Raw genomic sequence first — 22,978 nt, forward strand, 5'->3', positions numbered from 1 at the left:
CAAGTTACTTTAAAATTTGATTCAAACAGCACACAGGCTGACCGTATGGAACCCGATACTGAAAAGCAGAAGACTGCAGGGAGGGAAGGGGGAGACCAAGCCTGACTGCAAGAACAAATATGTATTCAGTGGCTCGTTGCAGGTCGGACAGCATGAAAAACCCAACAGATGATTGGTGTTGGGGTTAATATAAGAGGATATGTCTATGCTTTGTTACGGTGTGGCTTCCAAGTTTGACAACAAATTATACAAAGCATATAATCAAACAACACATGAGTAATGCAATCTTTGAACTGTAAGCCGTTTTCGGAGTTGAGTAAAAGGATTAGTTGCATTATTTTTGTAAATCATGACCCAGCAAAACCATGGTAACATCAGATTTAGAGTCTTAATATCAGAGGTTATACAATAAGAAATACTTTAACTTTTCTAAAAAGATTTAAAGCCAAGCATTTGACTTATAGAAAGGACTGGCCTCATAGTATGTGTGCAACAACAAGGAAACACTAAAATACAAGCTGCAGTTTACATTGTGCTTTGACTCCTTGGTGATTTATTGCAGTGTATTTTGTTGTTTCCTTATCACAAAATAACTAAATAGTTTTACAAAGGCCATTTATTAATCAAAGAGGAAAAACAGGAAACAAGAAACAGGAAGCAGACGATCTCTCACAAACTCACCCACTTGCAGTGTAAGCATGAAACCTTCAGGTTGAAGGAGGTGGAGACTCAAGATATTCCCTCATTGAGTAAACAGTATTAGGAATAGGAAATGCTTCTGTAAGCAGATGGTGTTTGCTGGTCAGGATATGAGCTAACAAGAAAAGAACTGTGATAGTGGAAAACATGTCAAGGAAACTAAAACAAGAGAGAGAAGGTTATTTACGTCCAAACTTGTCAAGACATGGCAAACCCCCACCTATCTTATCTATGTTGTTTTAGATTTGACAGAAAAATAAACTCATAAGTGTGGCGTAGGCTACACTACCCTTCATAATCTGCTGCAAACCTGGTACTTGCTTGCTGGGAGTAAATATCAAAAAAGGACAGAGTCATTTCTCAACCCGTTCTTGTTTCAGTGCATCTAGCAAAGAACTCCACACAAATGGAACATAGGTACATAAACATTACTACTTTGTGACATTGTTAACCTTTCAGTATTTAACCCCATTGTTGCTCAGTAATTTCATGTGTAATTCATATCTATTAAACAAATTCTGCCATGTGTTTCTGTTAAACAAGATTTGTTGTTTAAACGTTTGCAGATTAATAATTCATTGATATTCACTCATTAATAATTAGAAATTTAGCTTTGGATGAAAAAGTATGTTTGTATTTCTAAAGTTACACATTTAATAGTACATTTAACAACTCCTTACTGTGGTCATGTAAATGTTGATCAAACATTCAATTATTTTTCTGGGTTATGTATCATTTTTCATCTGTAAAAACATTTGAGTATCAGAAATAGTAAGAAGGTCATCTTTAATCCAACTCTCTGCTCTCCCCCACTTTAACTGCAGAAAAACTGAAAAATCAAATTAAAGTTCATGTAGTGTTTTATTTAGTCTTCATTCCAGCTCTACTGCTCTTCAGGGGGAGTCAGAGTGCAGCACAGCCTGAGTTTCAAGGACTCTCCATCATGATACAGAAGATGCTTGTGCTGCTCTGCTGAAGTATATTCAGATACAGAGTACAGAGCCCTGAGTGTATGTCATAACATGGACTGTATACAAACATGGACAGCACAAAAGCACCCTCAAAGTGAAGCCAAAGTTTCAAAGCTCCCCCTGGTAACAGGCTGCAGTATGGGTCTTTTAGCCCACCTCCTCAGTAATAACAGATGGAACATGGGCCAAACTGGAAAACTGAAAAACAAACCAAATCATTTTTCTCAAACATGCTCTCTGTCGTTGCAGTTAGTGCTTATCATGCAGGATTATTCACAAGTGTTATTTTATTGGAGATGTTTAATCTCAATGCACTAGCAGAGTAGAGGAGGAATGGTGAGCGACAGCGTAAAAAACACTGACAAAAGAGTCATTGAACTTTCCATAGCCGTTAGTGTCCTCTCCAAATTAACACAAGAATCGATTCCTTGCGAATCTTTAATGTTTTCTGAGTTAAGTGTTTTGATGTGACGTCAACTCTGTGGCTTCACTAGCCTGATGACTGCACATGCTTTACTAATGCGTCACAGGCACAATATTTCTGTGCTCATTGAGGCAGTATTTTGCTTGTTTACAATGAGAGGAGATGGTGGTGCTCATCCACAGTTATATACAGCTAATGGTAATGATACTAAATAGATTTAGGACAAATTAGAGGAAATGCTAGTATGGATTTTTGAAACCAAAGCCATGTGGTTCTAGGAATTCTGATATTTAAAAGACTTCTCACATCAGCATGTAAGATCTAGGAGCATCTTTTGGCATAAATGGAATGAAATCTTCACATGTAAATATCTATTTGTGTATATTCACAGGAAAACTGGAAACTTTGTGCTTTGTGACTTTAAAATGAGGTCTCAGAGAGAGTATGTGTTTGTACAGTAGCCCAGGGGGGTCATAACAAACACTTGCTTTGTTTTCTTTAATTTTAAACCTTTACACACATCTTATTAAGGCTTGAATGTGTTTATCATCAAATCAATTTGCAACTCCTTCTGTTGTTTGTTTTTTTTTGTATTTTGAGTGAAATAGGTTGTAAAATCACTCGAGTAGACTTGGTCAAAGTGTGAAGGATATTCTGAAACATAAAAACATGACTCTACACCTCCTCATTAGGCTTTGAGTGCACATCATAGAGAAAATGACACCTTGTTATTTTGTGTGTTTGATTACTTATAACCTCAGCCTTCATTATGTAATGTAATCTGCAGGGCACCAGCAGGCCTGTTTCCTCTGCAGCAAAAGAGATTTTGATGAAATGGATCTAAATGGGTCAGCTAGACATGCTGCACAGAACCAAATGTAATATTTCCTCATTTACCAGAGGGCTGCATGGGGCTCTGGAGTTTTGTGCAGGAGCTCATTTCTCAAGCATGATAAATGTGCTCATTCAATGTAAGAATTTAAGAGAAAATTCACAATGAATGTTTTCAATGGTGCTTCCCTGAACACGCAAGGTTCAACAAGAACTCTGTCTCTTCACACACTCAAAGGAACATCTTATTAAAAATTACTATACCTAGTTTTAGAACAAAGTAATATACAGTATATCATACAAGTCTGAAAATGTAATACTGTGATTATTTTATCATTTCAAATTGCAGAATGATAGTCAGAGATAGGGCGCTTTGCAAAAGATGCACCTTTGTTGATCTAGTCTTGCTGGAGACATCAAGTTTCCTGATATGACGTGTGAAAGATAACAAGCATTACTTGATTCAGTTTGTTTTTCAGAAAGCACAGAAAGAGTCATTAACACAGGTTCAATGAAGTACATCGCTGGATCCTGTTTCACATTTGTAGCTTCCACATTCTTCAAAATTCCAACCCAGAACAACATAAAAGAAAGTTGAACCTCTTCAGTAGGTCCAGTTGATTAGACCTCTGCTCAGGCTGAAAGAGAACAACACAATGTTGGAAATGTGATATCACTGGACTCTTAGCTAAGGTGAAGATGTGTCCACCTACAGTGTGCAACAAAGCTAACAGGAGAATCAAGCCAAAGATTTTTGTTACAGTAGCTTTCATACTGATTTTTTTTAAAATTGCATATGCTTTTTCTTAAAGATGTATTCCCTTTTACTTTCATGTGTAAGCAATTAAAGAAATGAAAGTCAGTGTTATTTTTTTCTTTTTGTAAGTTTCTTTTTGATTTCCTTGAATATAGATGTCATTGTGCATTCAGTGTGACATCCTCCAAAGTGACGTTAATTTATCATTTAAATTAATTTTCCTTCAACATCTTTTTAGTTTTGCATTGTAAATAGTCTGTAAAGTATTTGTAAACAAGATTTCTAACTTTATTTTGAGTGGAAAGTGAAAGAAATGTGTATTATAATAGTTCATAGGAAATGCTGGTTAGTTTTTTTTTCAGTCGCATTAAGTATAAATGTTTTCTTATGAAGATGTTTTATAATCAGATAAAAAACTTTTCATTATGAGTGAAACCTCCTCCTTCACCTCAGGTCAAACAGAGAAACAGCAAGGAAAGACAAACAACTAGCTTTTACGGTTTTACAAATTCTGCCTATTTTGAAAAGTGTTGTTCCACACACTTAAATTCCTGCATCAGATCACCTCATCATCCCACCACATGTAATCAGTTTAACATTTAGACATGTGGGAGTTTCAGATTAAATCAGGAACCCAGTGTTATGTCAGAGGAGGTTGCTGTCCTCCTTACTCATGATATCTTCATCGGAACTGAGTAACTTAAACATCTGTGGTTCCTCATCCTGCTGCTGCTTCCTAGTCTGTTGCAGGAACAGAACTGTGTGGACGGATGCATCCGCCTCGATGATTACGCCTCCATGATTACGCCTCCATGAAACAAGATAAAGAACTAATTCAGTCAGTACTGATCGTCTGTGACCTGATTTTACAACAGCTGTTGCTTTCAGTGTGTGTGTGTGTGTGTGTGTGTGTGTGTGTGTGTGTGTGTGTGAGTGTGTGTGTGTGTGTGTGTGTGTGTGTGTGTGTGTGCGTGTGTGTGTGTGTGTGTGTGTGTGTGTGTGTGTGTGTGTGTGTGTGTGTGTGTGTGTGTGTGTGTGCGTGTGTGTGCATGTGTGTGTGTGTTGCTAAAAACATCTGCATCAAAAGGCTGGGGTTAAAATATTGAATTAATATCTGTGTTTACTGCATGAGAGAGTTGTTTCTCCTTGCTCTACTCCTCTGTCTGCTTTGAAAAGTTACATCTGGATCATGAGACACATCTGGCAAAGAAACAAGGAAACACGAGCAATTTAATCAAACTCTGACAGTGGGGAGGACATAGAAGTGTGTTCATTAAGATACTTCACTTTATTAAAGCAAGCAAAAGACTTGTGCTGTGAAGTATCAACACTGTAAAGCCTTACTTTTAACAAATAAAGTACATGATTTATTGTCTTGGATAACTTGGTAACACTTTATATTAACTACACACTTTTAAGCATTAGTTAAGCATTAATTAATGCTTAACTAATGCTTAACTCATCATCTGTAAAGCATTGTTCATATATTAATACTCATTTATATATCATGTACAAACACAGTTATAAATGTTTTATTATTCATGAACATGAATCTCTTTAATGTGTTAACTAACTCTTTGTTCATAATTTACAAATGAGCTATTATGGTCATTTAAACCAGTTATAAACATATTTACATGTTATGATTCTAACATTTACTAAGGGTTAGTGAACACCTTATTACACAGCAAATTATGATTAATTAAGGTAGTAACAAAGGACTTATAAGCTGCTTGTTCATGGTTTTGTGAGCTGATCTAAAGTGAGGACTTTTTATGCTTTACAAAGCATTCATTAATGAGATTTAAGACCAGCAGCACCTTAAAACACAGAAGTCCCATAGCTAACAGGAGAATCAAGCCAAAGATTTTTGTTACAGTAGCTTTCATACTGATTTTTTTTTTAAATTGCATATGCTGTTTCTCAAAGACGTATTCCCTTTTACTTTCATGTGTAAGCAATTAAAGAAATGAAAGTCAGTGTTATTTTTTTCTTTTTGTAAGTTTCTTTTTGATTTCCTTGAATATAGATGTCATTGTGCATTCAGTGTGACATCCTCCAAAGTGACGTTAATTTATCATTTAAATTAATTTTGGTTTGAAACAGACAGAATAAGGAAACAGACACAACACATGTACTTAAACTTGTATTTATTAAAAGAAAACAACCTCTGTATAAAACCATGTTTATCAAAATAATTCTTCATATGAACTTAAAATACTCTGAAACTGAAAAAGAAAATCTTTCAAACTTAAAGTGCTCACAGTGGAAAAACTCAAATAGAATATGACATCAAATATATAAAAATATATTTTCTTAAACATGCTTCCATATGTCAGAGGCATTACTTATATTTAAATCAGCTACTGCGTTTCAGTGCGCTGCAGAGACAGTAGTTTCTTTGGATTTTACTATTGTTTTTGTTGATACTGTGACTTTGGACAATCATCTCCATTTTGAGTCCTTTAAGAGCAGATTTAAATGTTGACACCGGGTTGACACTGTCGAGTTAAATTTTTTAATGTTAACATTAGAAATTGACAAAAATGTAACACTTGTTAAATTATTTTATAAAAATAAGTTAAAGTAGATGTGATTATTGGAAGTAACCCTCCTAGGTTTGGGGTAAGCCCCGAATGTTTTCCACGTCTGGCCAACCCCCATTTTTATTTGCCACTGCCTTCCTATCTTAGCTCATTTTAACTCACTTTAAATGCAAATTTTAATTTTATTTTTAACATGTTTCTAATTTTCCTTTTTCTTTTCTGTTTTATTATATTTGTCATTTTAATTGTGTTCTTTTATGCTTGTCTGAAAGTTTCCAATGCTTTTAATGTTTTAATGTAAAGCAAATTAAGTTGCCCTCGTGTATGAAATGCGCTATACAAATAAACTTGCCTTGCCTTGCCTTGCCTATAGAAATAAAATTAACTTGACTTCAAAGGGGGTGGGTGCCACTATTGTTATGAAAAGTGGCTATACAATAAAGTTTTTGATATTAAATCAGATAATGGAACATTATATATTAATTCAATAATGAACAATTTGCTTTTCTTAATTTCATCCATGGCCTCCACTGCACAGCTTGCTGTTGAAGGGCGAACCTCTGAGCTCGACATGTGCAGGATGAGGATTGAGTGGCAACAGGATAAAATCAACGAACTGACCAAAGAGAGGGACTATTTGAAAGAACAGCTAGCATCATGTAAGTCTTATGTCTTCCACCACACTGTATGTAGTATGAATTATAGTACAGTTGGGCCTTATTATTGGAGTTTATCTCTGGGATGCAAACATGTTTTCCCTTTTCCATGTGCTTCCAGCCATATTTTTATCTCATCTTTTGTCCTTTGAACAGGTCTCAGAAAAGATTATCCACGTTCCATCCAGCCAGGCCGTATGTCAGATACACTGAGTGATAGCTCGGTGGAATCTTCCACAGATTCCACGTCTGACTCATCCCAAAGGTCCTCATCAGAAAGTGACGAAAAGAAGAAGAGGAGGAATAAGAAGGGCATTGAGAAAAAGTACAGGAGGAAGTCAAAAGGGAAAAAGGAACCGAAGGCCTTCCAGAGAGGTAAAATGATACTTTTACACACTTCTCACACTGAGTCCTTGGTTTGCTCCTGCATAGCTGTGCTGTTCATTTGCTGATTTCCTTGCTGGTTCCTATGTCATGACATGACATTGCTTGCGTTACTCTTCCTAGCCCTAATTGTGCAGTTGTACCATGGTAAATCGTATTTTCGTATGGTATTCATCTTGTTTTGTATTTCTTTCTTTTGTAAAACATTTTTTCTTCTGTCATATTAAATGAATAAATATATTTTCTAGAAATGTTTTATCAACTGAAAACTAAAAACTACATTGTTTTTCAATGCTTAGAATGAGCTCCTTATGTTAATGAATCTATAAACAATTTATATTTTGGCTGGAGAAAAATTATTTTTTCTTTGAATTGAAGCCCAAACACTGGACCAGATGGTGGCCCGTACAAAGAGATCCTGAAGCAGTTCAGTCGAGGAGGAACCATGTCGAATGCTTTTAAGCATGTTGGTGTGGACAGAAACAGTGGTCACCAATGCTCCAATTGCAGAGCTGTACATTGCTGCACCTGGCAGGTACAAGGAATTCATGAAAGGCTTCAACATTCAAGTTAAACTCAGTGTGTTTGCCAGACTGTGTGCAGCTGCAATTGAGGAGGATCCAGAAATATGTATAACAGTTAAAGCGTATAAGGCTTCCACAAAGCTGCTGCCCCTTCGCAAAAAACATTAGTGAGCTTTGTTGTTGGGGTAGGTTGGGGTAGGATTTTCCATGTTATTATTGTTCAGTTTTGCAGCTGCATTTTAACTTATGTTTACAAATTGTTTTATACAGCCAGTTTAAATGATACTGTGTCTTTTTATATATTTGATGTCATATTCTGTTTGAGTTTTTCCACTGTGAGCACTTAAATTTGAGAGATTTTCTTATTCAGATTCACAGTATTTTAAGTTCATATGATGAGTTATTTTGATGAACATGGTTTTATACAGAGGTTGTTTCCTTTTAATAAATACAAGTTTAAGTACATGTGTTGTGTCTGTTTCCTTATTCTGTTGAATCAATATATGGGACTTCTGTGTTTTAAGGTGCTGCTAGTCTTAAATCTCATTAATGAATGCTTTGTAAAGCATAAAAAGTCCTCACTTTAGATCAGCTCACAAAACCATGAACAAGCAGCTTATAAGTCCTTTGTTACTACCTTAATTAATCATAATTTGCTATGTAATGAGGTGTTCACTAACCCTTAGTAAATGTTAGAATCATAACATGTAAATATGTTTATAACTGGTTTAAATGACCATAATAGCTCATTTGTAATGGGTGAATCCATCATTTATAAATTATGAACAAAGAGTTAGTTAACACATTATAGAGAGTCATGTTCATGAATAATAAAACATTTATATCTGTGTTTGTACATGATATATAAATGAGTATTAATATATGAACAATGCTTTACAGATGATGAGTTAAGCATTAATTAATGCTTAATTAATGCTTAACTAATGCTTAAAAGTGTGTAGTTAATATAAAGTGTTACCGATAACTTTAACTACTAAAAACAGAGACAAAGAATACTCTGGAGAAAAACTTTAACATTTAAATGTTATTGAAAGCTTTTAAGGAACTTAACAACTACAAAAACTAACACGGCCATTAGCCTGAAGATTGACTATATCTGTACAGTTATTTTTAATTCCTGTAAATGCTGCTGTTTGGCTGGTGAAAACAAGGCAATAAACAGCACGCTGTTGAAACAGCCTTTTATCACGTCAAAGAGCTTGAGTGTGATGTGGGGGAAAAGAGAGTATAGATCATTTATTTAATGAAAAACGCTATCAACATACAGAAAAATACCCTATTGTATAGTCCTACATTTACAAATAATACTTAAATCTCTTGTGAGTGCATTCTGTTTGTGATTGATTTTGGCACCCCGGATACAGGCATGATGATTCTCACTGATGGTTTCTTTTGTAGCTCACATAGAGGCATGGGTTAAATTCAGTATCTGTCGTAACCAACTAAAATCTTCTAAACCTCCTAAAATATGTTTTTTTATATGGGTATGTAATGCACTAAAAGTACTTATATTTCTTTCAGACATGCAAAAGCAAACAAGAACATCAAAGAGAAGATGAGCTATGTCTATCTGGTTATTTTTGATGCCACTGCCTCTTAGTCGATGTCAAATGAGGAAATACATGCTGCTAAAATAGCCTTTTAGATTTTCAGAAAATACAATTTATAGATGTACAGAATAAGTTCAGCAAAGACATGAGAGGTACCACTCTGTTCAGAGAGATCGCATTAACACAACATACAAAAAAATCCTCATAGGAGCATTTAATTTAAGTGTGTAAGCAAGCAGCAACCTCTGGTGTGGAAAAATGAATGTGGAAGAACAAAAACATAAAGTCTATCGAGTGTCCACTTGAGGCTGACTGAAAATCAACAGAATTCCTGTCAACACCCATCATGTTAAAAAGTAAAAAAAAAAACAGCTTTGTTCTGAATATTACATTTATTTATTCCTCCAACTTTATTATACAAAGGTTAAGTAAGCCCACCTCATGGTCACCTCTCATTTGTCAGGTTGAAGGTCACGATGAGTCAATATGGCGACCGCATTCGTTTGGTTTTATAACCCTACTTTAGAAACCAGTTGGTGACGTGAAACTATATCAGTATTTTATATGTCTATATGTGTCAGTAGAAAATGTACTAAACTTATCATGTGTATAAGTGACAGTGAATGGTCCACCCTAATATGTTCAGATGAAAATAATTTAATAAACTATTTAACCCTTTTGAAAGGCGTTTTGGGGCATTATAATTCAGTAATTAAATATTTAATAAAACAGTGAAAACATTTTTCATTGATTTGACTCACAATTTCAGCTTTATTTGTGAACATTTGTATTGCTTTAATTATTACAGAGCTGGTCACATAAGCTAAATTTTTCATTATTAAAAGATCCAGCTGAAGTTTTAAGAAACTGTAATATAATAGAGAAATACAAAACAAGAAAGAAAAGTACCTTTGGTTTGTTTTTCTGTAAAATTCCAGATGAAATGTTTGGAAGTGTTGTTAAGTATCATTGGCACTCAAAATGCAGTACTGAAAGTGTTGAGGGGATGGAAGTATTGAGAAACTGTCAGGTCAGCTGACTGCTAAGCAGTTGTGTGGGTTATGTGGTTCTTCACACATTTAAAGGACACAGCACAACAGATCTAGACACAAGTCAGCAGCAGAGGAAGTTCTGAGCTGCGGGTAAGAATTATTTCAGTTATCTGAATATAATTATTAGATTCAAAAGACTTTCATACACTTTTTTATTACATTGTATCACATTTGCTGAGTACTGTTCATTAAACATTTTTAACTTTTTCCACAGTTCTGTTAATCGATCACAATGGATTACTTGGATGATTATTCCTATCCGTATGATTACAACTACAGCCTGGAGTTAAATGATACTCCTCTTGAGCTGCCAGTGTTTACACACAAATCCACATGTTCAATGGAAGTGTTGTGTGTGTGTTTACTCGTGGTCAGTGTTGTCATTTTTCTGCTGGGCTTCTGTGGAAATGCTTTGGTCATCTGGATTTCTGGCTTCAAGATGAAGAGGACAGTTAACACCACCTGGTACCTGAGCCTTGCCATCTCTGACTTCGTCTTCTGCGCCTTCCTCCCATTCAGCATCACCAACATGGCGATGGAGGAGTGGATCTTCGGCCGCTTCATGTGCAAATTTGCCTCCTCTGTCATGTTTCTAAACATGTTCAGCAGCATCTTCCTCCTGGTCGTCATCAGTGTCGACCGCTGTGTGTCAGTCGTTTTTCCAGTTTGGGCGCAGAACCATCGCACTGTAAATAAGGCGTCCATTATTGTTGTGTTTTCATGGGTTTTTGCCATCGCTCTGAGCTTTCCCTCTGCGATCTTTCGTGAAGTTCACACTCATATGGGTAGAACCATTTGCTTTAACAATTACACTTGGGACCAGTACAGTCACAAAACAGTTGCAGTGAGCCGCTTTCTTGCAGGATTTATCATGCCTTTTGTCATCATCATCTTCTGCTACTCCATTATCATCCTCAAACTTCGCACCAACAGGATGACCAAATCCTCCAAACCCTTCAAAGTCATGACTGCGCTCGTGGCAGCATTCTTTGTCTGCTGGCTGCCGTACCATGTGTTTGTGTTGCTGGAGCTGAACCAGCAAAACTACGACCACAACATTTTAATTACTGGACTGAAAGTAGGAGCATCTTTGGCTGCAGCGAACAGCTTCCTCAACCCAGTGTTGTATGTGTTCATGGGCAACGACTTCAAGCAGAAGTTCAAGAACTCTGTGCTCTCAAAGATGGAGAATGCAATGGGCGATGAAGGCCGCACCACCAGCAGGTACTTGTCAAGGTCCAGCTCCATGGACACTAGAGCCTCCACTCATATCTAGAGGTGTCAGACATTACTGCAGACAGTTTTTTCAGTTTAAAAGAAGTATACACTTTTAAATTACGGTAAAACAGGATATGAAACATGTCTTTGCTTGTGACAACAAACTCAGTTTAGACTGACTGTGCAATTATTGGATTTTTTTTCACTGTTGACAGCACAGAGAAATCTGTTGCCAATTTAAGTTTGTAATATTGAAGAATGTGTGAGTGAGAGCCAATGTATGAACATGTACTCAGCTCATCTTGTTTAGCAGGATTTGAGACATCAGTCTCTTCCAGCAGCATGAGTGTTTCAGATCTGGATGTGAAGAAAGCGGTGTAGGCAGTTATGACTGTATATAAACTTGGTTGTAAAATACATGGACTGTAAATGGAGTATATAATGTACTGTATGTTCTAATAATAACATATAAAATGTTGTAGCATTGTGTGCAAGACACTCCAAAATCAAGGAACTAAAAGAGGGCTTCTTTTACAAAGGCAGTTTGCATGGATTTGTGATTCCAGATGGTGGCACCATTCAGTTTCCAAAATACTTGTTGCTTGAGGACTGCAAATATTTTTTGTCATGAATGCAACTCTTGCAAGACTGGGGCATGGATTGTTAGTGTTTCTTTATTGTATTTTATTAGTACCAAGTATCTAAATCTCACCGGATCAGAAAACAAATCTTTATAATCACAGCTGGTATGTTGTACATTTATTGGAATGAGCCTCTTTTCAATTTTTACATGATTGATTTTTCATGAACCTCTGATCTAAAATGGATCAAAACAAAGCGATGCAATGAAGGTGAAACAAGGAGATGATGGGGAGCACTGGTGAAAGGGGGAACACTGTTAATGCTGTTCTTTTTATTCATGCACATGAATGTATTAAACTAACAGAGCTCCAACTATTGATGAACAAGATGATTTTTTTGTTATAGCATTTATGTGTTTTGTAACAGACTGATTCAAACACAGCGTATACTAGGTGGAAGATTGCCATTGAGATGTCTACAGAACAGTTGCTGTCATGACTCAGGAAAGTAGTATACGAGTATAGCAATCATGTTGTAGCACAAAAACCACACAGCCAGCTGCTGTCATTATTTGACAAACAGTGTGTTGTATGGATCTGTATTTATTGTTGATTTATTCATGGTGAGGGCTGTACAGTTGATGTATCTGTGTGAAATATGTTTGTTTCTGTTTTAAAAATAAAGTTTGGACTTCAACAGCAGTGGTGGAGACTGACTTTTCTGACATGGGGGGCCACACTGTGGCTCAGACTTTTGCAGGGGCAGATGCAAGTGGTACACATTAGGGGCTTACACCAAACCTAGGAGGGTTATCTCAACCAATCACATCTACTCTAACTTTTGATGTAAAAAAAAAAAATCAGAGAATATTATAATCTTGTATATAATTTAAAACTATAAAGTGTTACTCCACAGAGTGGCAACATTTAAATCTGCTGAACTCCACTCAATAAGGATTAAAGGAGAAGATGTTTGTCCAGAGTCACCATTTAAAATATCAGAATAAAATGTTCCACAGTAAAATGCTCAGAAGATACAAGCAGCCTGTTGAAACTCTGATTTCAATATAACTGCCAACCCTGAAAAGGCAAATAGCCAAATATGAGAGACAACCTGTCTCCAATCATCACTACCACTTTGTTAGTAGTGTGACCTTTAGTTAATCAGCATACTGCCTACACTGGTAGAACAATTCAAGCTGAGGGAAAAAATATTTGTAACCTTTTGTTTTGGAAAAAATAAAACATGAAGTATTGCAACATCTACTAACTCAATCAATCAATCAATCAATCAATCAATCAATCAATCAATCAATCAATCAATCAATCAATCAATCAATCAATCAATCAATCAATCAATCAATCAACCTTTATTTGTATAGCGCCAACCTCATACACTGTATGAACTGTACTGACAGATGTACAATGTTTACCTGCAAAATCAGTCAAAAATGAATAAAAAGTTAAAGAAGAAAATAGTAGCTAAACTTGAAATAAAACCATGAAAAAAAAAAAAAAGTATTGCAACATCTAGTCTACTTTCAATGGTATCTCACTTCCTTATTTGCAAAAAAACTCATGGGGACTCATGAGAAGAAGAAAAAGAAGAAGAAAAAAAAAAGAAGAAGAAGAAGAAAAGCAAAAGAAGAAGAAAAAAGAAGTAGAAGAAGAAGAAGAAGAAGAAGAGTGCCTGGTGATTTTTTCATATTGAAACAAAGGAAGGTGGGGGGAACACCCAAACTCAAAGGTTACATAAGTTACTGGCAGTGACTTTGGTCTGAGTTTACCTAAGGCTGCTTCAATCACTGCATTCATAGTGAAAATGTGGGAATGGGTTCACTGTAGAAGTGAAAAACCCTCTAATAATCAACCATCTCAACCATCTCAACATTTTAGGATCTTTTAGATTTATTTTGGTTTGAAACACAAAACTGGTTTTATTTTGGAGCCATTGTTTTGAAACCTTGTTTTTGTTCAGCAGCTGGGCTGAAGAAACTGCAGGCCTGAAATTATAGCTAGTGAGCACATTGGAGCAATGCTGACTTAATAGTAGGGTGGGAGCAAAAGGAGAATGAAAGTTTGACTTGAATCTTTGAGGTGGTCATAAACAAACCTGTTAAGCGTTAAATTTGCTTGTTTTAAGTTGACAAAGCTATCTCATGCACCTAGATTGTACAGAACATGGAGATAGTCTTGACATCCCTCGTTGGTTGCTAAAGAGTGTTTTGAACCCCAACAATGGCCAGTTATGGAAATACTGATAACTCTCGTTAAAACTAAACAAAGGCAAAGAGGCGGAGCTGAAACAGTCTCCTTACGAACAGCTACAACGCCCCTTAGGGGCACTCAGCCATGATGCCCCTAGTTAATTAATGATGAATTGATTTAATTATGTATAACTCCTAGCCTTGGTACTAAATGTATGGGGTTATATCCCCCCTCCCCCACACAGTGATTAAAAATATATATGTAAATGAGCTTCATACAAAAAAACATACTGCAGAAATGATTTTTTTCTTTTCTGTAGAAATTGGCATTTTAACTGCATGGGCTTCATTTTACAACATCTTGTTGCTGCTCAGTACAAATGCTTAAAATGTTGTGAATTGTGTCTTTTTAGTTCTCAAACATTTTAGCTCTGAACCCTCCTGTTGTGTTCAGGGTCAGATTGACCCTTTTCAAAGTTTAAAAAAAAATGAGAAAATGTTAAAAGTGTTTTTTCGGTGTAAAACTTCTAATTAGCGTAATCAACATATAAAATAAAAATAGTTCCTTTCACATATTTGCAACCCCCCCTGCATGTTTATATTACAAAGATCCTGTTAGTGGGTCAATTTGACCCGGCAGTCAAAGTGGAGGCTAAAAGGAGTCAGAAGTGTCAAATACTAATTGTTTCTTTGCAACTGTGTGACATATTTCACCACAATCACGTACACACACACGCACGCACGCACGCACGCACACATGCACGCACACACGCACGCAAACGCGCTCTTTGTTTTTGTTGATCAAAGCCACAGCTGCCTTGTACATGAGGAAACACTGCCCACAACAGCACGTACAGACAGACTGATGCTACATGTTGGAGAACTGCTGATGTAATATGAGTTAGTAGTCTCCAAAATATATTTTGTGGAGAAGACTGAAATATTGTCAGCAAACTCCTTTCATAAAGGCACGTCCAGGTTAGCTTTAAATGACAAGATGTCAGAAAGTAAATACTTATCTTTAACACACAGTCATTACGGAAAATGAAAAAAGAGCTCATAAGGGGTGGAGTCAGCTATTCATCTGTTAACAGGACTTTTCACACTAGAAACATCACGTACCAGATGTTTCGTTTTTGTTTCGCGCTAGGATGTGGCTAACACTTGATTTTCCTGACATGTCTCTTGTTCAGCTGTGGACTGTTAATACTATTGTGACTGTGTAGACATATCTCAGCCTCAAAATTTACCTTGAACCTGTGTCTGGAACACCACAAAGTACTTGTCATTCCCGCAGCTCTCAAACTCCTCCCCGTAGCAGCGGTGCAGACACATGCCCTCGTCCTCCGGCTCATGGAGGGAGAAGAGAGGAATTGGGAAGCCGCAGAGACATCGATCCCCAGCTAGGACAGCCAACGTTTTCTCCTGAAACACAGATGTCATCACACACTGGAGAGGCACCCACAGGCCCGGCCGATAATCGGCAGGGCCGATAATCGGCCTAACCCTAATTTCTTGTCTTGTGTCTTATCTACATGACAACCCAATCACTCTTACCCCTTACATATGACAGGGTCTAGATAGTATGATCAGCATAATTTAATCACAGCTGTTATTTGGTCATTGGTTTAACAAACCAATGAAATCTAACTATGCCTGCTTTTCCTCTGATCTCTAAGAAATAACTTATCATTAATCCTCATTGTCATTTCAGTGTTTTTCCAGTGTTCGTGTTACAAACTGTTGACCACATCACATCTCATCTTTCATGTACTCATTTATTGGGCCTTATTTCATTACATTCATTCCATAGAAAATACATTCAAATGTGACACCTTCGTTCAGACTGTGTCAGCTTGTCAATGAAAGCAGTAGCCAATAAAGTTTAAAGCATGTGTTAAAAATAGAAACAACTTTTCCCGTTTGCTTGTTGCAATACAAATATTGTTGATGTGTCAGCAGCACGCACTATAAAAATAGATTTTATATCATCCTGAAAATGGAAGTCAGTTCATGTTTTCTGGCTCTCAGTCACCAGTATTGAATTAGTCTATATATTCATGTCTTTAATTATGTATCAGTTTATTTTTAAGCACATGGCAGAGCACATTGAGTACCTTTGTAAGACGTGCTGCATATGAAATCTGAGAATATTTAACACTATGAAGAGTAAAATTGAGCGAAAGATTTGGACTGTGTCATAGCTCTTCTTACTACAAAGCAATAACAAATAATATTTCACATTTGGTATGATTAACTGTCATAAACCTATAACAACCACTACTGCTAAAGAGAACCTCTGATCAATAACACAAGCATAATGCCTAGCTCCTCAGTGGTCTTTGGGAAAAGTGTTGCACAGTGGAGTGCTTTTTGGATTTCTGCATCGAGTCCAGTGTTAAGAAAACATATTCACACTTAAGATAATTCCCCGTGTGCGCCAGACACCAGAGATAAATAAATGCTGTCTACATAAATCCTCTTTGCGCGATGAGTCAGTGTCTTCAAGAGGAATCATTTCTCTCCTTGAATACGAAGAGCTGAGAATTAAGTTCTTCATCATTGAAAACATGACTTCTCTTACGTACAGTAAGCTGAAGAACTTACAAAAACTTGGACACAGTATTGTTTTCAGGTAGTTAAAGCCTGCATATTGCATTTTTATCCCTCTGACAAAGGGTTTAACATTTTACATTTACAGTAAAGTCACTCATAAAATGGTATTGTTCTGTAAATAGCAGCAGAAGATTAATACATTTTAATGTTTCTATTATTCATTATATATTTATTATTTCTCCATTGCAAAAAATAGGGTCATACGACACACCTCAAAGTGTACTCTAATATCTCTTGGGTCGAATGTTTTTTCACTGGCAACAGATCACCCAGCACAGTCTGCAGTCACAGCTATTGTACCTTCTACAAGTTAAGGCATGTGCACACGCCTAAACAGCACATGTGCATAGAGCATAATAAGAAGTGCTTTTCATTCAGACAGAAAAATATAAAGTTCAAACTGTATTAATGCATGAAGCTGCTGGAGTGAAAACAGAGGATATAAAATGAAAATGAAAAACAGAAGGAAGAAGAGACAGGTTTCTTCTTCATACAGCATCAACCTGTATGGCCTATGAGAAAAACAGGAAAAACTATTATGTTGTGTAATCCTACAATTATGATGGAGAGTCTGTTCACAAAATGAATCCAAATGAAGAGGAAGAAAAGTCAATCAAAGCGATCACATGTATCATCTCGGCATGTACTCCTCTGGGACTCCGGACATCTTCCTTTTCTTCAAGGCGGCATTGACTGTTTTGATCAGTTCATTAATGCTCGCTCTCATCTCAGGAGTGTAGGGGTCATATTCAAGCTTTCGTAGCCCTGATCGCTTGAAGTTCCCGTCCTTCTGGCCCTCCACACAGAGCAGGCGGTCTTCAGAAACCTTCAAGCCCAGAAACTGGACCATTCCCTTCAGCTGGGAGAAAAGGTCTCTTTTCAGATCCTCAAAGTGGACTACTTGGACGGTTTTCCCATAATTCAGCCAGTCCAAAGTGTGGGACGCCCACCACGGGGCATAGTTCTTCACAAATTCAGGCCACTCTGCAAAACACATATATAAATAAATTAATGTCCACCGAATAAAGTTCATATCTGATGTGCAAATATTGAAGCGAGAGAAAACAAACACTTGGCTCATTTTTACACCATGTGTGCTCTTAGCCCTAACATTTGCACTGTACTGAAATTTAAAATAGTTTTATTTTTTGTAAAATCTATTATTAGCTTGCAATATTCTGAGAAAAGAACACCAGTCTAAACTATTTTAAATATTCAAAAAAATGATAAAAACAATAGGAAATAAATATTAAAATAAACATGAACAAGGACGTCACAAAGTCATGTAACAGAAACATGAAGCTCATACATCGAAGCCCACAACTTTCAGTTTGTGACACTTTTGGCGCCCCCTGTGGACAATATGGGTCAATTTATCTCTGCTTATCCTGTTGAGTAAAAAAATCAACTCTCTTTGTTTGATATGTCAAACATGCAACTCTCAACACATTTTGGCAGAACAGAATTTAAAGTTGGATTTTTTTGCACCCTGCTGTAAATATCCTCACCTAACACCTACCCCCTTCAGGGCTGACTGGCACAGAAAATAATAACCATATAGAAATGTATGTGTCATATAGAAGTGCTCTTGCTGTCTCCTCTGCTTTTATGTATGTCATAAAGAGTAATAGTATTAATTAGTATTAATTAGTATTAAATCTCATCACCTGCTAAAAACTCCTCACAGGAGCTTTAAATATGAACTGAACAGCTTAAACAAGAAACAGCGGCATGGAAGGTGAATCATCAAAAGGTTTTAAGCTGGTGCAAGACGAAAAAAGACAACATTTGACTTTTAGCTTTTCTTTAGTCTAACTATGCACTTTTAGCTGTTTAATTATCGATAAAGGCCTTTAACCCATAACAAAGCGTCTAAAATGAAAAAGTCAAAGCGGGGGCTGAATAAAAAAGAGAAGTGAGAGTCGTGATAAACAAACATTGATGTCATTCAGCAGGAAATGTCTGATGCTTTTCATGGCAGGCTATGTTTAGTTGTTTCTGAAATGTCTAAACAGTAAAGTGGACATTCTTGGCTGTCAGTCAAACTGCAGCGGTATTTCAGGAAAAATCATTTAGTTGCAACTTTTGACTCTTTTGATAACCCGCTGGCCCATTAAAGACATGGCTGGCAGGGGCTGTTCTGCTAACTCACTGCCTCACAGTTAGAAGAGGTTGTCGTTAAAGTTTAAAGGCTGCTGAGTTTGAAGTGCTGTGAAAAAAACTCTATGAGAGGCAATTTTTGTCCAGAGTGGACAGAATATTAAGTACTGCGTCTAAAACACAACAGGCTGAGATGAAGCACTGAGGAACTGAACGTCTCCACACTGACTCTTATCCTCTTTCTATCAGGTTTTCTAAGAAAGCAGAGCTTAAAATAAGAAAGACACAATTAATTTCATCTCTTGCTCTTAACATCCTCTTTTACTAATGCTTGACTGCATAGAATAATTCAGCTGAGATACTTACGAGTTTATTTTCACATATTTGAGTTCAAACATAAAAAGTAAAGGAGTTTATATAAGAGCCCTCAAATAACACTAGGCTTTGTAAAATGACATGCCCTCCAAAATAAACCGCCGCTGAATTTTCTTTATTGGGCCACACTTAGAGGCATCAACTGTCGAAAACATCATCCAAGGCCCAAAGTCTCCCTCTGCAGAGGTGGGCGCATCAAGTCAAACATGTGACGTACCAAACACAATGTCATGCTGACTCTCAGACTTATCCTCTGTGTATATTTAATGTGGCAGCTGTCATAAAGCCTCTCTCTGTGCTGATGTCACAGCGGCGTCTCTCCTCTAACAGCAGGAATAAACAGTCATTGGAGAAGGCAGGCCAAATGTGCTGATGTTTTCAGAAAGAGAGACAACTGCTGGGTCGGCAACTCTCCAGCCTCTGGAAAATCGATTGAACCCCACAGAATGTCAGAGAGACGATACAGGGATGAGACAAAACCAGTTGCCATGGTTACTAGGACACCCTTAGGAGGAGCGAATGTGGTGAGAAAAACAGAATATGAATGTAAGATAATGATACCCCAGGGTAACTGGACCCAGAGGTTTCATTTCTTTAATTATAAAGTGACCAATGACCTCTTAAAAACCATTTAATCATCAAGTAGACTCAAGAGAAGTTTAACTTGAACAAATTATGCTGAAACATTATCAAAAAGTTGCACAATGAAGGGTGACACAGGAGTAAAATGTCCAAATGTCCAAATCTATTGCACAACAAAGTAGTCATAATGAGACAAATTAAATCTGTCAAAATGTGCTGTAGTGGTATAATCTATCATTTTCATCATTCATTATAGATTTCAGCAGATTACTGACCAACAAACCCTGAGATGCACACAAGGACGGTTCTTTACAACACATACAAAATGTTGACAGAAAATTAATATGTGACCTTTGGGAAACAGCCACTGAGTTTTACAAGAGAAGATTCACCCCATGTCCCATTAGCTTAGCAAAGCTTAGCTTAGCTAATAGGCTGGAAACAAAGGAAAAACAGACAGCCAAAAGTGTCTCTCAGAAACTCTAATGCTTGGAGATATATTTATTGTCTTAACTGTTTTCTGAGGGGTTTACATGCTGAACTTGGTCTTGGTAAATGTGACTTCCTGGAGTCTTGGCTGAATGTCTATGCGCCAAGCTAAGCTAACCAGATGCTGGTTGTAGCATCATTTTGATAGATGTATTTCAGACTGTCTTATCCATTCCGGACTCTACCAAGGGAAGGCCAATCCCCCCGAAACAAAACAAATTTTCCCAAATTGCCAACCAATGCTTTGGTTTGTCTGTCTGATCAGTTGAATTTCTATGTAAATTAAAGGGAAACTTCTCTGCACTATGTCTATACAGATATGTCAGAACTAAATGTTGCCCAAGAGTTTGAGGAGAAGCTGGTTTTACCCAGTGACACAACTCATGATCTGACAAACCATAATGAGTGTGTTTGCGGTTGGTTGGCTAATAGTTTCATTTCTCCCTTCTGCAAAGCAGATTTTGCCTGATTTCATGTATGGCTTTGGATCATCTTCATAATAAAATACTGAGCTCAGCCACATTGGTCAGTAAGGACAAACCACAAAACAACCCTGGGTTTATGATTATTTCCTCAATTTCTTGGCTGTTGTACGTCACTATTGACCTTTTTCCACTTCATCAAATATTGTCACAGTCCCAGTTCAGACTCTGATCTTAAATTTATTTCTACATCTATTTTCATTGCATAATGTTCTTTAGCTGGACTGTTTTTGGCTGTATGCTCACAGATTCTTATAGTTTACATTGTAAAAATGTTTCTTCTTCTTGCTCTTAGTACCAAAAATAAGTTTCCACAGAACCATAAGAGAACCCTGTTTAGTAACAATACTATGCAGAATGCATTGTAACAAATCAGTGGTGTTAACAGCTGCTTACCTTTCCCTCTCCAATGAGCTTGGGATGCAAATCCAATATGGCCGCCATATTTCCTGTTAAATTCTGCCATGAGAGCTTTGTAGGGGTTTCGTATCATGAGGATGCTGGAGTCAAAGGATTCGATCTCCTTCTTGCCGCTTTCATGTGTCTTAATGCAGATTGTCCTCCCACTGCGCCAATGGTCCCGCTCTCCTTTAAATCCTGTGAAACCATGACAACCTACAGTGAATATATTGAATCCACAGAGGTGTCCTCAGGAATGCAAATGAGATAAATGTTGAAGCAAACCTTTATTATAAAGCGATCCATCAAAGTAATAGCTGCCGGTGTAGAAGCCAGTGGCGAGCTCTATGAGGTGGCGAGCCCACGTGTTACCAGCCCCCGGGAAACTGGCGAGGGCCACCAGCTGCTTGGCACGAGTGGGGAGGAAGTGGCGGTCCATGCAGCGGTTATCTAAAAAAGGAAAGAAACAAAGAAGGCCAACAGGGTATATTATTTTTCTTTATATTTATATATATAATGCCAATGTGATTGATCTTTAACAATGATTCCAAATGTCAGATGAAGACAGTGACCCTGACAGTGCAGTGTTTACCAAGTTGCTTTGCACAAACAAACAGGTTTTGAAAGTAAGCCACTTCCTGTTGAGTAATCTAGTTCTGTGATGACATATAATGTTGAAAAATTGGAAGTTTGTGTTTAGTTAAGTTCTGCATAAAGGGATACAGATCCACAATGGTGTTATTATTAACTGTGTGTGGGATAGTTTGACTGATTCCTCAGCATCCTTAATTTCCTAGTGACTCCCACTCACTGATGTTAACATGTTGCTTAACATGTTTAGTCAGTGTGAGAAGTACAGAAGTAAAACTTTTTAAAATCAATTTCATATCATGCTGCGGGTTGTTTTGGTTTTGTATCCTTTTTTTGCTTCACAGCACTAAATCCTCCTTTTTTGTTTGCTTGGCTCTTTGTTTTTGTTGATCAAAGCCACAGCTGCCTTGTGCATGAGGAAACACTGCCCACAACATTACGTACAGACAGACTGATGCTACATGTTGGAGAACTGCTGATGTAATATGAGTTAGTAGTCTCCAAAATATCTTTTGTAGAGAAGACTGAAATATTGTCAGCAAACTCCTTTCATAAAGGCACGTCCAGGTTAGCTTTAAATGACAAGATGTCAGAAAGTAAATAAAAGCTGATGGTTAACTAAACAGGAGACTGTCTCTAAATAAACAATAGAAATAAAATGTAGGCTTTTTAAACATCATAAAGAAATATCTTGTTTTTCATCTGAGAAATATTTATCACAAGCTATTTCTTTATGATGCAGTTACTTATCTTTAACACACAGTTCATCTGTTAACAGGACTTTTCACACTAGAAACATCACGTTGTTTCGTTGTTTGTTTCGCGCTAGGATGTGGCTAACACTTGATTTTCCTGACATGTCTCTTGTTCAGCTGTGGACTGTTAATACTATTGTGACTGTGTAGACATATCTCAGCCTCAAA

The 22,978-nt window shown here is 36.9% G+C and overlaps 2 protein-coding genes across 2 annotated transcripts in view; one reads left to right on the forward strand and one right to left on the reverse strand.

Moving 5' to 3' along the window:
• The first annotated feature begins 10,407 nt into the window (after window positions 1–10,407).
• cmklr1 (chemokine-like receptor 1) lies at window positions 10,408–12,916 on the forward strand. Its single transcript, XM_034692896.1, has 2 exons — window positions 10,408–10,505; window positions 10,630–12,916. Exon 2 carries the CDS (start codon window positions 10,648–10,650, stop codon window positions 11,689–11,691), a length of 1,044 nt encoding a protein of 347 aa, XP_034548787.1. The 5' UTR covers window positions 10,408–10,505; window positions 10,630–10,647; the 3' UTR covers window positions 11,692–12,916.
• Window positions 12,917–16,180: 3,264 nt separating this feature from the next.
• The window catches only part of wscd2 (WSC domain containing 2), a 35,401-nt gene continuing 28,603 nt past the window's right edge, over window positions 16,181–22,978 (reverse strand). The window contains exons 8-10 of the mRNA XM_034692965.1: window positions 21,750–21,914; window positions 21,462–21,662; window positions 16,181–18,021 (exon numbers count right to left, since the gene is read on the reverse strand). Of these exons, the coding sequence (XP_034548856.1) occupies window positions 17,669–18,021; window positions 21,462–21,662; window positions 21,750–21,914 (719 nt within the window). The 3' untranslated portion in view covers window positions 16,181–17,668. The remainder of the gene's footprint in view (window positions 18,022–21,461; window positions 21,663–21,749; window positions 21,915–22,978) is intronic.

The sequence above is a fragment of the Notolabrus celidotus genome, chromosome 9, assembly GCF_009762535.1.
Source record: "Notolabrus celidotus isolate fNotCel1 chromosome 9, fNotCel1.pri, whole genome shotgun sequence".
Lineage (NCBI taxonomy): Eukaryota > Metazoa > Chordata > Actinopteri > Labriformes > Labridae > Notolabrus > Notolabrus celidotus.

Bases quoted from the DNA above. Each gene is read 5' to 3' on its own strand.
- cmklr1 (XM_034692896.1), top strand. From the start codon at position 10,648: ATGGATTACTTGGATGATTATTCCTATCCGTATGATTACAACTACAGC.